Below are 13,812 nucleotides of genomic sequence, written 5' to 3' on the forward strand. Positions count from 1 at the left end.
ATTTAGACACGAGGCTCGAAGCTCAGTAAATGAAGGCTTTTATTTACTATTAATGAAGCTACCAGAACTTATATACACTATCCCAGACTGAAGGTGTCCCGGCCAGAGCAGGGACTCTTATACCTCTCCCAGGAGGCGGAGCCCGACTGGGATGTGCCACAACACTACAGTACAAAGGTGTAACAACCCCACCCTAACCCAACAGCAACAATAGCACAACCCAACAGTAACATATGTACATCCTTGTAGTCCTGGCCAGCCCCTGGCTCAGCACTATCCAGTGGGAACCAACGATGGTTCACCACACTAACCCACTGTGCCACCGTGCCGGGGCGGGTTAGGGGGATTGGCCATGCTAAATTGCCTCTTAGTGTCCAAAGATGTGCAGGTTGGGGGGATTGGCCGTGCTAAAGTGCCCCTCATTGTACCCGAACAGGCGCCGGAGTGTGGCGACTGGGGGATTTTCACAATAACTTCATTGCAGTGTTAATGTCAGCCTACTTGTGACACTAATGAATAAACTTTAAACTTAACACTCAAACCCCCACAGGGGACAATCACACAGTTTGTCAGGAGACTATTCGGCCCATCGAGACTGTTCCAGCCCTCTGAAGCATCTATCCGATAGTGCCGCTCCCCTGCCCTGCTCTGTCCTCTGTACCCCTGCTGTTCTTTCCCCTTTGGAGGGTTTCTGCAACTCCACCCTCCCTCTTTTGGACAGTTCCGATTGAATCTGTTTCTGCCGCCCTTTCAGGCAGCGCCTTCCAAACTCGCTGTGTTTAAAAAATCTCATCTCCCTGCCGCTCCGGGACTTTTCCCGATTCTCTTCAATCCGTGTCCCCTCTGGTTACTCACCCTCCTGCCATTGGGGGCAACACTTTCTTTAGCTATGAGGAGAGGGTGGATAAACTCGGTTTGTTCTCACTGGAACGACGGAGGTTGAGGGGGGGCGACCTGATAGAAGTCTACAAGATTATGAGGGGCATGGACAGAGTGGATAGTCAGAAGCTTTTTCCCCCAGGGTGGAAGAGTCAAATACTCGGGGACATGGGTTTAAGGTGCGAGGGGCAAGGTTTAAAGGAGATGTACGAGGCAAGTTTTTTACACAGAGGGTGGTGGGTGCCTGGAACGCGCTGCCCGGGGAGATGATGGGAGCAGATACGATAAGGGGCAACTAGACGAATACATGAATAGGATGGGAATGGAGGGATACGGGCTCCGTAAGTGCGTACGGTTTTAGTTTAGAACCATAGAAAATTACAGCTCACAAACAGGCTTTTTGGCCCTTCTTGTCTGTGCCGAACCATTTTTTGCCTAGTCCCACTGACCTGCACTTGGACCATATCCCTCCACACCCCTCTCATCCATGAACCCATCCAAGTTTTTCTTAAATGTTAAAAGCGTTTACCACCTTATCCGGCAGCTCATTCCACACTCCCACCACTCTCTGCGTGAAGAAGCCCCCCCTAATATTCCCTTTAAACTTTTCTCCTTTCACCCTTAACCCATGCCCTCTGGTTTTTTTCTCCCCTAGCCTCAGCGGAAAAAGCCTGCTTGCATTCACTCTATCTTTACCCATCAAAATCTTATACACCTCTATCAAATCTCCCCTCAATCTTCTACGCTCCAGGGAATAAAGTCCCAACCTGTTCAATCTCTCTCTGTAACTCAGCTTCTCAAGTCCCGACAACATCCTTGTGAACCTTCTCTGCACTCTTTCAACCTTATTTACATCCTTCCTGTAACTAGGTGACCAAAACTGTGCACAATACTCTAAATTCGGCCTCACCAATGCCTTATATAACCTTACCATAACACTCCAACTTTTATACTCGATACTCCGATTTACGAAGGCCAATGTACCAAAGGCACTCTTTACGACCCTATCCACCTGTGACGTCACTTTTAGGGAATTCTGTACCTGTATTCCCAGATCCCTCTGTTCAACTGCACTCTTCAGAGTCCTACCATTTACCCTGTACGTTCTTCTTTGGTTTGTCCTTCCAAAGTGCAATATCTCACACTTGTCTGTGTTAAATTCCATTTGCCATTTTTCAGCCTATTTTTCTAGTTGGTCCAAATCCCTCTGCAAGCTTTGAAAACCTTCCTCACTGTCCACTACACCTCCAATCTTTGTATCATCAGCAAACTTGCTGATCCAATTTACCACATTATCATCCAGATCATTGATATAGATGACAAACAACAATGGACCCAGCACCGATCCCTGCGGCACACCAGTTAGGACAGCATGATGGGTGCAGGCTTGGAGGGCCGAAGGGCCTGTGCCTGTGCTGTGCCTGTTCTTTGTTCTTCGTCCTCAGTTACTCTCCCAAACACACCTTGTGATCTTGAACGCCTCAATTAAATCTTCTCCTCTTCCTCAACCTTCTCTGCTCCCAGGACAACGATCCTCCCGTCTCTCTGTCTAACTGGTGTCCCCTCATTTAAGGTACCTTAACTCCTGCGTATTTTCTCCCTCTATGTTCCCCGTGGAGATCCACAAACATTTTATTTGACTTTCCACGCTTTCCTATCTGTCCCTTTCCTCAGAGTGGGTGCTCGGGAATGCGGTATTTGTACATTTCAGAAAAAAGACACGTCCTGTCAAAGTTTTTTGTCTTGCACTCATCAGGACACGGGTAAGAATGCCAGATTTCAGCCAGGAAGGCAATGGGATGGTCAGGTCCAGAGGCAGCAGTGGCATGAATGGGGCTTTCGGCACCGTTGGGCTGGGGGTGGGGCGGGGGGAGCAGAATCAGGTGATTTTTACAGTGGAACAGAGGTAGGTCAGAACGTCAGTTGGCCATCTCTGTGCGCCACACCTTCCTCCAGTACCTGAGGAACTGTTGCACCTTGCTCTTGTACCTGACCCACTGCTGTATCATTGCATAGAAACATAGAAACTAGAAGCAGGAGGAGGCCATTCGGCCCTTCGAGCTGCTACGCCATTCATTGTGATCATAGCTGATCATCAAATTCAATATCCTGATTCCCCCTTCCCCCCCCATATCCCTCGATCCCTTTAGCCCCAAGAACGATATCTAATTTCTTCCTGAAATCTCACAACATTTTGGCCTCAACTACTTTCTGTGGGAGTGAATTCCACCGCTCTCTGGGTGAAGAAATTTCTCCTCACCTCAGTCCTAAAAGGTTTACCCCTTATCCTCAAACTATGACCCCACTTGGGGCAGCACAGTGGCACAGTGGGTTAGCACTGCTGCCTCGCAGCGGCAGGGACCTGGGTTCGATTCCCGGCCTCGGGTCACTGTCTGTGCGGAGTCTGCACGTTCTCCCCCGTGTCTGCGTGGGTTTCCTCCGGGTGCTCCGGTTTCCTCCCACAGTCCGAAAGACATGCTGGTGAGTGTGCATCGGCCGTGCTAAATTCTCCCTCAGTGACCCGAACAGGCACCGGAGTGTGGCGACTAGGGGATTTTCACAGTAACTTAATTGCAGTGTTAATGTAAACCTACTTGTGACACTTTAAATAAACTTTAAACAAACTCAAGGACTCCACGCACCCTGGACATACTCTCTTCCACCTTCTTCCATCGGGAAAAAGATACAAAAACTGCCCCTCAGTGTCCAAAGATGCGCAGGTTAGATGGATTGACCATGCTAAATTGCCCCTTAGTGTCCAAAGATGTGTCGGTTAGGTGGATTGGCCAGACTAAATTGCCCCTTAGTGTCCAAAGATGTGTCGGTTAGGTGGATTGGCCATGCTAAATTGCCCCTTAGTGTCCAAAGATGTGCAGGTTAGGTGGATTGGCCATGCTAAATTGCCCCTTAGTGTCCAAAGATGTGTCGGTTAGGTGGATTGGCCATGCTAAATTGCCCCTTAGTGTCCAAAGATGTGCAGGTTAGGTGGATTGGCCATGCTAAATTGCCCCTTAGTGTCCAACGATGTGCAGGTTAGGTGCTAAGTTCTTCCTCACTGTTCCCCAACAGGCACCGGAGTGTGGCGACTAGGGGATTTTCACAGTTTAGACTAGTCCTGGACTCCCCCCACCATCGGAACATTCTTTATTTTGCACAAAGACGTTATCTTCTATAAGAGCTGCCCTTGGGACAATGTCTAACCCTTTATTTTGAAATGCCGCTATGTGGATTACAACATGGTGGACGCCAGCTTTAGTTCCAGGTTATCGGTAAGTTCGCAATGGTTGGTCGTTGAGTGGGTTACTGGGTTATCAATGAATGAGTTCAGATGCTTGGAGGGGCCCTGGGGGAACGGGTAGAGTGGGTGTCCAGGCTGTGGCAGTAATGATGGCCCTTCGATCGGGACGGGAGCAGGTCGAAGCAGGAAGTCCGGCCCTGTGCGGGAATCAGGGACACAGCTACTCAACAGTGCATCTTCAGGAACTGTCCCGTCCTGAGAGATGATTCACAACTTTCGAGACGCAGAGTGGCGGCAAAAAGGTTCAACTCCACATGGAAGCATCAAAGAACATTATCCCTGAGAGATTCCCAATTACAGCAAGTGTGAGTGAGGATCAGGTGGATGTGTCTGTCCCTCACACTCAGACCCATCCACATAGCTGCTTCTGTTACTGTCCTCACACATTGGAACCTCTCCCAATGTTCTGCAAGTTCCCATTGGAACCTCTCCCAATGTCTCCCAAGTTCCCATTGGAATCTCTCCCAATGTCCCTCAAGTTCCCATTGGAATCTCTCCCAATGTCCCTCAAGTTCCCATTGGAACCTCTCCCAATGTCCCCCATCTCCCCATTGGAACCTCTCCCATGATTCCATTGGAATCTCTCTCAATGTCCCCCATCTCCCCATTGGAACCTCTCCCAATATCCCCCAAGTTCCCATTGGAACCTCTCCCAATGTCTCCATCTCCCCAATGGAACCTCTCCCAATGTCCCCCTTCTCCCCACTGGAATCTCTCCCAGTTTTCCCCCATCTTCCCATTGGAACCTCTCCCAATGTCACCCAAGTTCCCACTGGAGCATCTCCCATTGTCCCCCAAGTTCCCATTGGAATCTCTCCCAGTGTTCCCCTTCTCCCCATTAGAACCTCTCCTAGTGTCCCTCAAGTTCCCATTGGAATCTCTCCCAGTGTTCCCCTACTCCCCATTAGAACCTCTCCCAGTGTCCCCCAAGTTCCCATTGGAATCTCTCCCAGTGTTCCTCCATCTCCCAATTGGAGCCTCTCTCAATGTCCCCCTTCTCCCCATTGGAACCTCTCCCAATGTCCCCCAAGTTCCCATTGGAATCTCTCCCAGTGTTCCCCTTCTCCCCAATAGAACCTCTCTCAATGTCCCCCAAGTTCCTATTGGAATCTCTCCCAATGTCCCCCATCTCCCCATTGGAACCTCTCCCAATGTCTCCATCTCCCCATTGGAACCTCTCCCAATTACCCCCAAGTTCCTATTGGAACCTCTCCCAATATTTTCCATGGGAACCTCTCCCAATGTCCCCATTCTCTCCATTGGAACCTTTCCCAATGTCCCCCTTCTTCCCATTGGAACCTCTCCCAATGTCCGCCATCTCCCCATTGGAACCTCTCCCAATGTCTCCATCTCCCCACTGGAATCTCTCCCAATGTCCCCCAAGTTCCCATTGGAACCTCCCCCCGACCCTGACTCCACTGAAACTTTTCCCACTGTCCCAGCACTCTGGCCCCTGAACCTCTCCCTGATTTTCACAGTGGAACCCCACAACCCCTGAATTGTGGGAGGAAACCGGAGCGCCCGGAGGAAACCCACACGGACCCGGCGGCGGGGTGGGGGTGGGGGGTCTGCACAGACAGTGATGTTGCGAAGTTAAGTTGGTGAAGTTGGAACTAAATGTTGGTCGAGATGTAAAAAATTTGTAAAAATGCGATAGGGAGAAGAAACATGGTGTGATCCCTTTAAAAACTGGTGTTCTGTTTCAGGGCTTGGAGGTTGAAAATGCAAAGTACATTCAGAGTCCAAACTGAAATATTTATCAAAACGTCAAGCAATAATCTTGACAAGACAACTGTATTTATTTGCATTTACCCAAACAATTTAAAACAGGCACTCAGCTACCAGGTGGTGTTGACAACATCAGGCCAATCCTATTGTGGGAAAATTGATAGGTCATCAGAGGTACAAAAGAGAGTGTAGGGGGAAAAAATAGGGAGAGCAACAGATGAACTGCCATCACTCATGCCTCGAGAGGGAGAGAGAGCAGCTCCCAACTCTGCCAGCTTCAGGTGCGGCACGGTGGCACAGTGGTTAGCACTACCGCCTCACAATGCCAGGGACCTGGGTTCGATTCCCGGCTTGGGTGACTGCGCGGAGTCTGCACATTCTCCCCCGTGTCTGCGTGGGTTTCCTCCGGGTGCTCCAGTTCCCTCCCACACTCCAAAGATGTGCGGGTTAGTTGGATTGGCCCGTGCTAAATTGTCCCTCAGTGTCAGGGGGACCAGCTGGGGTAAATGCATGGGGTTATGGGGATAGGGCCTGGGTGGGATTGAGGTCTGTGCAGACTCGATGGGCCAAATGACCTCCATCTGTGCTGTAGGGATTCTATGATCTCTTCAGATCATCTAACTAGTGAAAGCTACCAAATCAGAAAGAACTTGGAGAAATTAAACGAGAAACTCCATAAGGTTCCGAAAGCCACAAAACCTGGATGTATTTTTGAGAGTGACTGAATTCTATGATAATTTTTTTTGGTTAATGAATGAGTATTGTCTTTATTTGAACAGCACTCCAGTAGAATCTTATTTTATTCGGTGTGTAACTCGTTTAGTTAAAGTTTCCTGTTACTTGTCTTTATTTGAACAGCACTCCAGTAGAATCTTATTTTATTCGGCGTGTAACTCGTTTAGTTAAAGTTTCCTGTTACTTGTATTTATTTGAACAGCACTCCAGTAGAATCTTATTTTATTTGGTGTGTAACTCGTTCAGTTAAAGTTTCCTGTTACTTGTATTTATTTGAACAGCACTCCAGTAGAATCTTATTTTATTCGGTGTGTTACTCGTTCAGTTAAAGTTCCCGGTTAGTTAGATAAATAAATAATTCAGTCATCTTAAAGTGTGTGTCAGGTATTTCTGTTAGTTACCCACGAAATGTTACTCAAGAACAGTTCACACCTCCCCACACACACTTTTAACAGATTACGAGGCGAGCGATTCCTTTTTGGGGGGAGGGTTGGCATTACGTCTTGAACGTGGAACAACCTTCGCATCGTAACAGTGACCCAAGCCGGGATTCGAACCCGGGTCCCTGGCGCTGTGATTTAGCAGTGCTGAGCGCTGTGCCATCGTGCTGCCCCCTAGTGGATGTACAGAGTTGGAGACCCTCGCACCTGTTAACACCGCGCTGTCCCGGCACATTTGTTTGATGCTGTTTCTTCTTTTATTCGTTCGACACCACGATGACTTTAGCCTTTGCCTCGGTTTTTCCTTCTGCTTTCCAAAAAGTACAATTTTTGGCGTTTCTCTGTGACCCTGTTTGACAAAAAAAGCCCCCTTCGCCTGAACTGGGCACCGGGCTGGCTTGTAAAACCACCGCAATGCATTCGCAAATGTTGCACCGACCTTGCGGACTGGGTTGTTACTGTGGCAGACGGTCGGAGTGCAGCCCTGCCACTCTGCTCACAACCCAGGGCGGCAGGTCCTGGAACTGGGGGAGGGGAATCGGGGATCTCGTGAAATAACAATCACTGGGGGAATCTCCGCTGATAGGTTTTGCTGCACCTCCTGAGGTCCAAGAGTTGCTATTTTGCTCCCGGGACTCTCTCGCCTCCCCCCCCCCCCCCCTCCACCTCATGCCACAGGGGGAATCAAATCTTCCAGTTCACAGTATCGAGTGTGGGAAGCACCACACCCCGCCGCCCCAACAGTGAATCATAGAATCCCTGCAGTGCAGAAGGAGGCCATTTGGCCCATCGGGTCTGCACCAACCACAATCTCACCCAGGCCCCATCCCCGTAACCCCACATCTTTACCCTACTAATCCTTCTGACACTAAGGGGCAATTTAGCATGGCCAATCCACCTAAGCTGCACATCTTTAGACTCTAAGGGGCAATTTAGCATGGCCAATCCACCTAACCTGCATATCTGAACACTAAGGGACAATTTAGCATGGCCAATCCACCTAACTTGTACATCTTTGGACACTAAGGGGCAATTTAGCATGGCCAATCCACCTAACCTGCACATCTTTGGACACTAAGAGGCAATTTAGCATGGCCAGTCCACCTAACCTGCACATCTTTGGACACAAAGGGACAATTTAGCACGGCCAATCCACCTAACCTGCACATCTTTGGACACTAAGGGGCAGTTTAGCATGGCCAATCCACCTAACCTTCACATCTTTGGACACTAAAGGGCAATTTAGCATGGCCAATCCACCCAAACTGCACATCTTTGGACACTAAGGGGCAATTTAGCATGGCCAATCCCCCTAACCCGCACATCTTTGGACACTAAAGGGCAATTTAGCATGGCCAATCCACCTAACCTGCACATCTTTGGACACTAAGGGGCAATTTAGCATGGCCAATCCACCTGACCTGCACATCTTTGGACTGTGGGAGGAAACCCACGCAGACACGGGGAGAACGTGCAAACTCTGCACAGATAGTGACCCGTATCGTAACTGAACCTGGGTCCCTGGCGCTGTGAGGCAGCAGCGCTAACCACTGTGCCACCGCGCCTTCCCACCCGGTATCTGTGAGGGGCTGTGGGGGTTGGGTGCTTGGGGAAGGAAGGTGTCTCACACACCAGTCTCCAAATCCCATCTCTTCCCCACGTTGTAAGCATCGCAGGGGGTGGGATTCTCCGGCCTCCCGTGTTTCCTGCCAGCAGGAGGTGGCGCGTTGTTTCCCCGCGGCGGAGAGTCTCCAGTCCCGCTGCTGCCGATGGGAATTCCCGGTGATGCCAGCCCCACCCCGACAGGAAAACCTCAGGGCTGGGGGTTGCGCTGCCCACGGGACCGGAGAATCCTGCCGGCGAGAATTCCGGCTCTTGCGTATCCCGGTTTGCGATTGAAATTCCGACTCCATCTCTTAACACCTGCCACAGCTTCCCCCCTTCAAACCTCATCAGAAAGATCATAAGACATCGGAGCAGAATTAGGCCACTCGGCCCATCGAGCCTGTTCCTCCATTCAATCATGGCTGATATTTTTCTCATCCCCATTCTCCTGCCTTTTCCCCATAACCCCTGATCCCCTTATTAACCAAGAACCTATCTATCTCTGTCTTAAAGACACTCAATGACCTGGCCTCCACAGCCTTCTGCGGCAAAGTGTTCCACAGATTCACCACCCTCTGGCTGAAGAAATTCCTCCTCATCTCTGTTTTAAAGGACAGTCCCTTCACTCTGAGGTTGTGCCCTCGAGTTCCAGTCTCTCCCACCATTGGAAACATCCTCTCCACATCCACTCTATCCAGGCCTCTCAGTATTCTGTCAGCTTCAATTAGATCCCCCCTCATCCTTCTAAACTCCATCAGTACAGACCCAGAGTCCTCAACCGCTCCTCATATCATGAACCCGTCATTCCTGGGATCAGGAAGGCCGAAGACGTTGAGGCAGTGGGAGATCTGCCTCTCTTCCCGTTCAATCTCCAGTTGTCAAATGATGGAAGTTCCTAAACCAGCACAAACCGCGCCCCACCCCCCCAGCTTCGGCCAGGGTACATCCGCCTGCCACCCCCCCCCCCCCGCAAAACCCCCGCCAACCCACGCGCGTCACCTTCAGGTCTTCGGGGGACGGTTTGCCAGTGGTTGGGTTTAGCCGAGAGTCTGTTTCCGTCACCTGGCGCGGGCCCCCATTTCTCACCCTCGTGCGGAGTGGAGCCATTCGATGGGCCAAATGGTCTAATTCTGTTCTTATTTTTAAAAATTCATTCCTGGGACATGGGTGTCGCTGGCTGGGCCCAGCATTTATTGCCCATCCCTAGTTGCCCCTTGGAGGGCAGTTGAGAGTCAACCACATTGCTGTGGAGTCACATGTAGGCCAGACCGGGGTAAGGACGGCAGATTTCCTTCCCTTAAGGGAACGAGATGGATTTTTCCGACAATGGGTCATCAGTAGATTCTTAATCCTAGATATTTATTATTGAATTCAAATTCCACCATCTGCCGTGGCGGGATTCGAACCCGGGTCCCCCAGAACATTAGCTGGGTTTCTGGATTAATAGTCTAGCGATAATACCACTAGGCCATCGCCTCCTATATTTTATGGATGTTGGCAGGAGATCGGGCACAAGGGGACAGCAAAGCAATGTGAGTGTGGGGGTGGTGGCGGTGGTTGGGGGGGGGTGGTGAGGGGGCTGGTGGTGAGGGGGAAACGAACACTGAGTACATTAACATACAGAGGGATCTGGGAGTGCAGGTCCACAGTTCCCTAAAAGTGGCCACACAAGTGGCCAAGGTGGTTACGAAGGCATTCTTGCATTCATCGGCCGAGGCACTGAGTACAGGAGTTGGGAAATCATGTTGCAGCTATATAACACCTTGGTTAGGCCGCATTTGGAGTATTGCGGGCAGTTCTGGTCCCCACACTAGCAGAAGGAAGCTTTGGAGAGAGCGCAGAGAAGGTTCACCAGGATGTTGCCGGGTCTCGAGGGTGTCGGCTATGAGGAGAGGTTGGATAAACTGGGATTGTTTTCACTTGAAAGACGGAGGCTGAGGGGAGACCTGGTCTACAAAATGATGAGAGGCACAGACAGGGTGGATAGTCAGAGGCTTTTCCCCCAGGGTGGAAGCGTCAGTTACAAGGCGGGGGGGGCACAGGTTCAAGGTGAGAGGGGGGAAAGTTTAAGGGAGATGTGCGGGGGGAAGTTTTTCACGCAGAGAGTGGTGGGTGCCTGGAACGCGCTGCCAGGGGAGGTGGTGGAAGCAGGAACATTAGCAACGTTTAAGAGGCATCTGGATGGGTCCATGAATAGGGAGGGAATAGAGAGGGATACGGACCGAGTCAGGGCAGAAGATTTAGTTTAGTTAGGGCATCATGATCGGCACGGGCTTGGAGGGCCGAAGGGCCTGTTCCGGTGCTGTACTTTGTTCTTTACTCTATTGTTTTCAGATGCAGAGAAGGCCGAGGCCCCACACTTGCTAAGCCGCCGGTCGGCACAGAACGGAGGGAGTGGCGATTGGGACGCATTCACCCTTGTGAATTGCGCGGGGCGTAACGTGGCGAGATCTGGGTTAACGCGGCTTTCCCGGACCCTTGTCAGGTTCGTGTGTGAGTGTGCTTAATTCACTCCGAGGTTTGAGAGTCTAATCGATGCTTTTATATATATATATATATATCAATACACATTTTCTTCTATACCTCCGCGGGATGCGCGCGTCGCTGGCTGGAACAACGGTTGTGGCCCGTCTCAAAACCTTTCGCAACTTGCCAGATCCGGAACGCCACGCCCATGTCAAACCCCCGGAAGTCTCAATGCCTCCGTCATCTGGTAGGCGAGTGGCGCACAAGAAATTCCTATGTCCGTTCCCCCCACCTACCCTCCGTGCGAGGCCCGTACAAAAACACATTCTGACGTCGAGATAACGGGATATGTGTCCGATGCAACAGAAGGATTGGGTGATAAAACTGTGTGGGGGGGGGGCGGGTGTTGTAACAGTTGTTGGAGGAAGGGAAGAGGGGGGCGTTTGGGGAAAGGGAGGGGGGGTGGAAGGCAGGTGGTGGGGGGCAAGAGGGATTGCCACTGAAAAATCAATGCCATTGAGTTTGGTGAATCAGTCTTTGTCGAGTAAGTGTCCCATATTCCTGTCCCGTTGTGTTACTGTTGGTGGGGAGTTGGGGGGGTCCTTGCTTGGGGGGCAGTCTCTCCCGGGCGGCGGTTAGTGAGGAGGCGCCGAGGCCTTCACTCGATCTCCAGGATGAGGTCGTCGCCCTCCAGGTGCATGTCACGGGTGACGTAGATCTTCTTGACGGTGCCGGATATCGGCGCGTTAACCACGGTCTCCATCTTCATGGCGCTCAGCACGCACAGCTGTTTGCCCTTCTCGATCCGCCCGCCCTCCTTCACCTTGATGTCCACCACCTTCCCGGGCATCGGGGCGCCAATCTGCCCCTTGACGTCCTTCAGGGCCTTGGGGTGGAAGTGCATCTCCTGCGATTGGGGGAGGGGTCGGCGGCGGAGAGGGAGAGACACACAAGAAGAAGGGGAGAGAGTTAAAGTGAATTGGCCATGCTAAATTTCCCTTTAGTGTACAACGATGTACAGCTTTGGTGGATTGGCCATGCTAAATTGCCCTTTAGTGTACAAAGATGTGCGGGTTATGTGGATTGGCCATGCTAAATTACCCCTTAATGTCCAAAGATGTGCAGGTTAGGTGGATTGGCCGTGCTAAATTGCCCCTTAGTGTCCAAAGATATGCAGGTTAGGTGGATTGGCCATGCTAAATTGCCCTTTAGTGTCCAAAGATGTGTAGGTTGGGTGGATTGGCCATGCTAAATTGCCCCTTAGTGTCCAAAGATGTGCAGGTTAGGGGGATTGGCCATGCTAAATTGCCCCTTAGTGTCCAAAGATGTGTAGGTTAGGGGGATTGGCCATGCTAAATTGCCCTTTAGTTCCAAAGATGTGTAGGTTAGGGGGATTGGCCATGCTACATTGCCCCTTAGTGTCCAAAGATGTGTAGGTTAGGGGGATTGGTCATGCTAAATTGCCCGTTAGTGTCCAAAGATGTGCAGGTTAGGTGGATTGGCCATGCTAAATTGCCCTTTAGTTCCAAAGATGTGTAGGTTGGGTGGATTGGTCATGCTAAATTGCCCCTTAGTGTCCAAAGATGTGTAGGTTAGGGGGATTGGCCATGCTAAAGTGCCCCTTAGTGTCCAAAGATGTGCAGGTTAGGTGGATTGGCCGTGCTAAATTGCCCCTTAGTGTCCAAAGATGTGCGGGTTAGGTGGATTGGCCATGCTAAATTGCCCCTTAGTGTCCAAAGATGTGTAGGTTAGGTGGATTGGCCATGCTAAATTGCCCCTTAGTGTCCAAAGATGTGCAGGTTAGGTGGGGTTACAGGGACAGGGCAGTTTGGGATGTTCTTTCGGAGATTCGGTCAGACTCGATGGGCTGAATGGCCCCTTTCTGCTCTGTCAGCATTCTGTGGTTCTGTGCTTCATGGACAGGCTGCATTTGGGCAATGTGTGTCTGAGAGAGGGAACTGTGCAGACTTGCCACTTCCATGCCTGGGCACTAGGTGGCAGTGCAGCACCAGCTGAGCGCTGTGGGGTGTGCCCTCTGTGCACAGGAGGGGTACAGCGGGGCAGGCTTTACCCACTTTACCCATCCGCTCCGGGTCTCGGGGGTGCTGGCTCCTCGCTTTATTCCCCAAATTCCGTCAGCTTAGCCTTGAGCCCGTCCCGCCATCCGGGAAGAGTTCCCCTTGACCTTCGCTATTTGTGGGATCTTGCTGTGTAAGGTAACACTGAAACCTCTAACCAAGGTGCATCTCGCTGTTCCTGCACCTCTGCACCCTCCACACGGCTGGACTACAGCCCACCGCAGACAGAGACAGATCAATACAGGAACAGGAGGAGGCCATTCAGCCCGTCTCGACCATGGCACTATCAGCTTGTTTCACCCTCTCACCTTCATGGCCTGAGTGTCCTTGACCAGGACGGAGCGCAGCTGTCCATTCATCTCGAAGAAGACCTCCCGCTGTCCCGCGATGTTCAGATCTCCCAGTGCCAGGGCTTTAATGTGAAGCGTCTTCCCGCGTTCCAGCTCCACCTGCACCAAGGGAAAGATCAGGTCAAAACCGTCCCAGTACAATCCCACTCACTCCAGCCACAATGGGGCCTGGTCTATCCCTGCTCTCTGTCCCAAACTCCCTCCCTTTACCTCCCTCCTCCTGTCATCCATTT

The 13,812-nt window shown here is 51.2% G+C and overlaps 1 protein-coding gene across 1 annotated transcript; it reads right to left on the reverse strand.

Moving 5' to 3' along the window:
• Positions 1 to 11,207: 11,207 nt before the first annotated feature.
• LOC144490466 (pyruvate carboxylase, mitochondrial-like) lies at positions 11,208 to 13,810 on the reverse strand. The gene is made up of 3 exons (XM_078208210.1): positions 13,790 to 13,810; positions 13,538 to 13,678; positions 11,208 to 12,058 (listed from the first exon to the last, which is right to left on the reverse strand). Exons 1-3 carry the CDS (start codon positions 13,808 to 13,810, stop codon positions 11,810 to 11,812), a joined length of 411 nt encoding a protein of 136 aa, XP_078064336.1. The 3' UTR covers positions 11,208 to 11,809.
• Between the last annotated feature and the right edge of the window lie 2 nt (positions 13,811 to 13,812).

This window comes from Mustelus asterias, unplaced genomic scaffold (assembly GCF_964213995.1).
Source record: "Mustelus asterias unplaced genomic scaffold, sMusAst1.hap1.1 HAP1_SCAFFOLD_3328, whole genome shotgun sequence".
Taxonomy (NCBI): domain Eukaryota; kingdom Metazoa; phylum Chordata; class Chondrichthyes; order Carcharhiniformes; family Triakidae; genus Mustelus; species Mustelus asterias.

Bases quoted from the DNA above. Each gene is read 5' to 3' on its own strand.
- LOC144490466 (XM_078208210.1), bottom strand. From the start codon at position 13,810: ATGGATGACAGGAGGAGGGAG. The intron at 13,679-13,789 runs GTAAAGGGAGGG...CCCTTGGTGCAG, and splicing joins TGGATGACAGGAGGAGGGAG to GTGGAGCTGGAACGCGGGAA. The intron at 12,059-13,537 runs GTGAGAGGGTGA...CCCCAATCGCAG, and splicing joins AGGACACTCAGGCCATGAAG to GAGATGCACTTCCACCCCAA.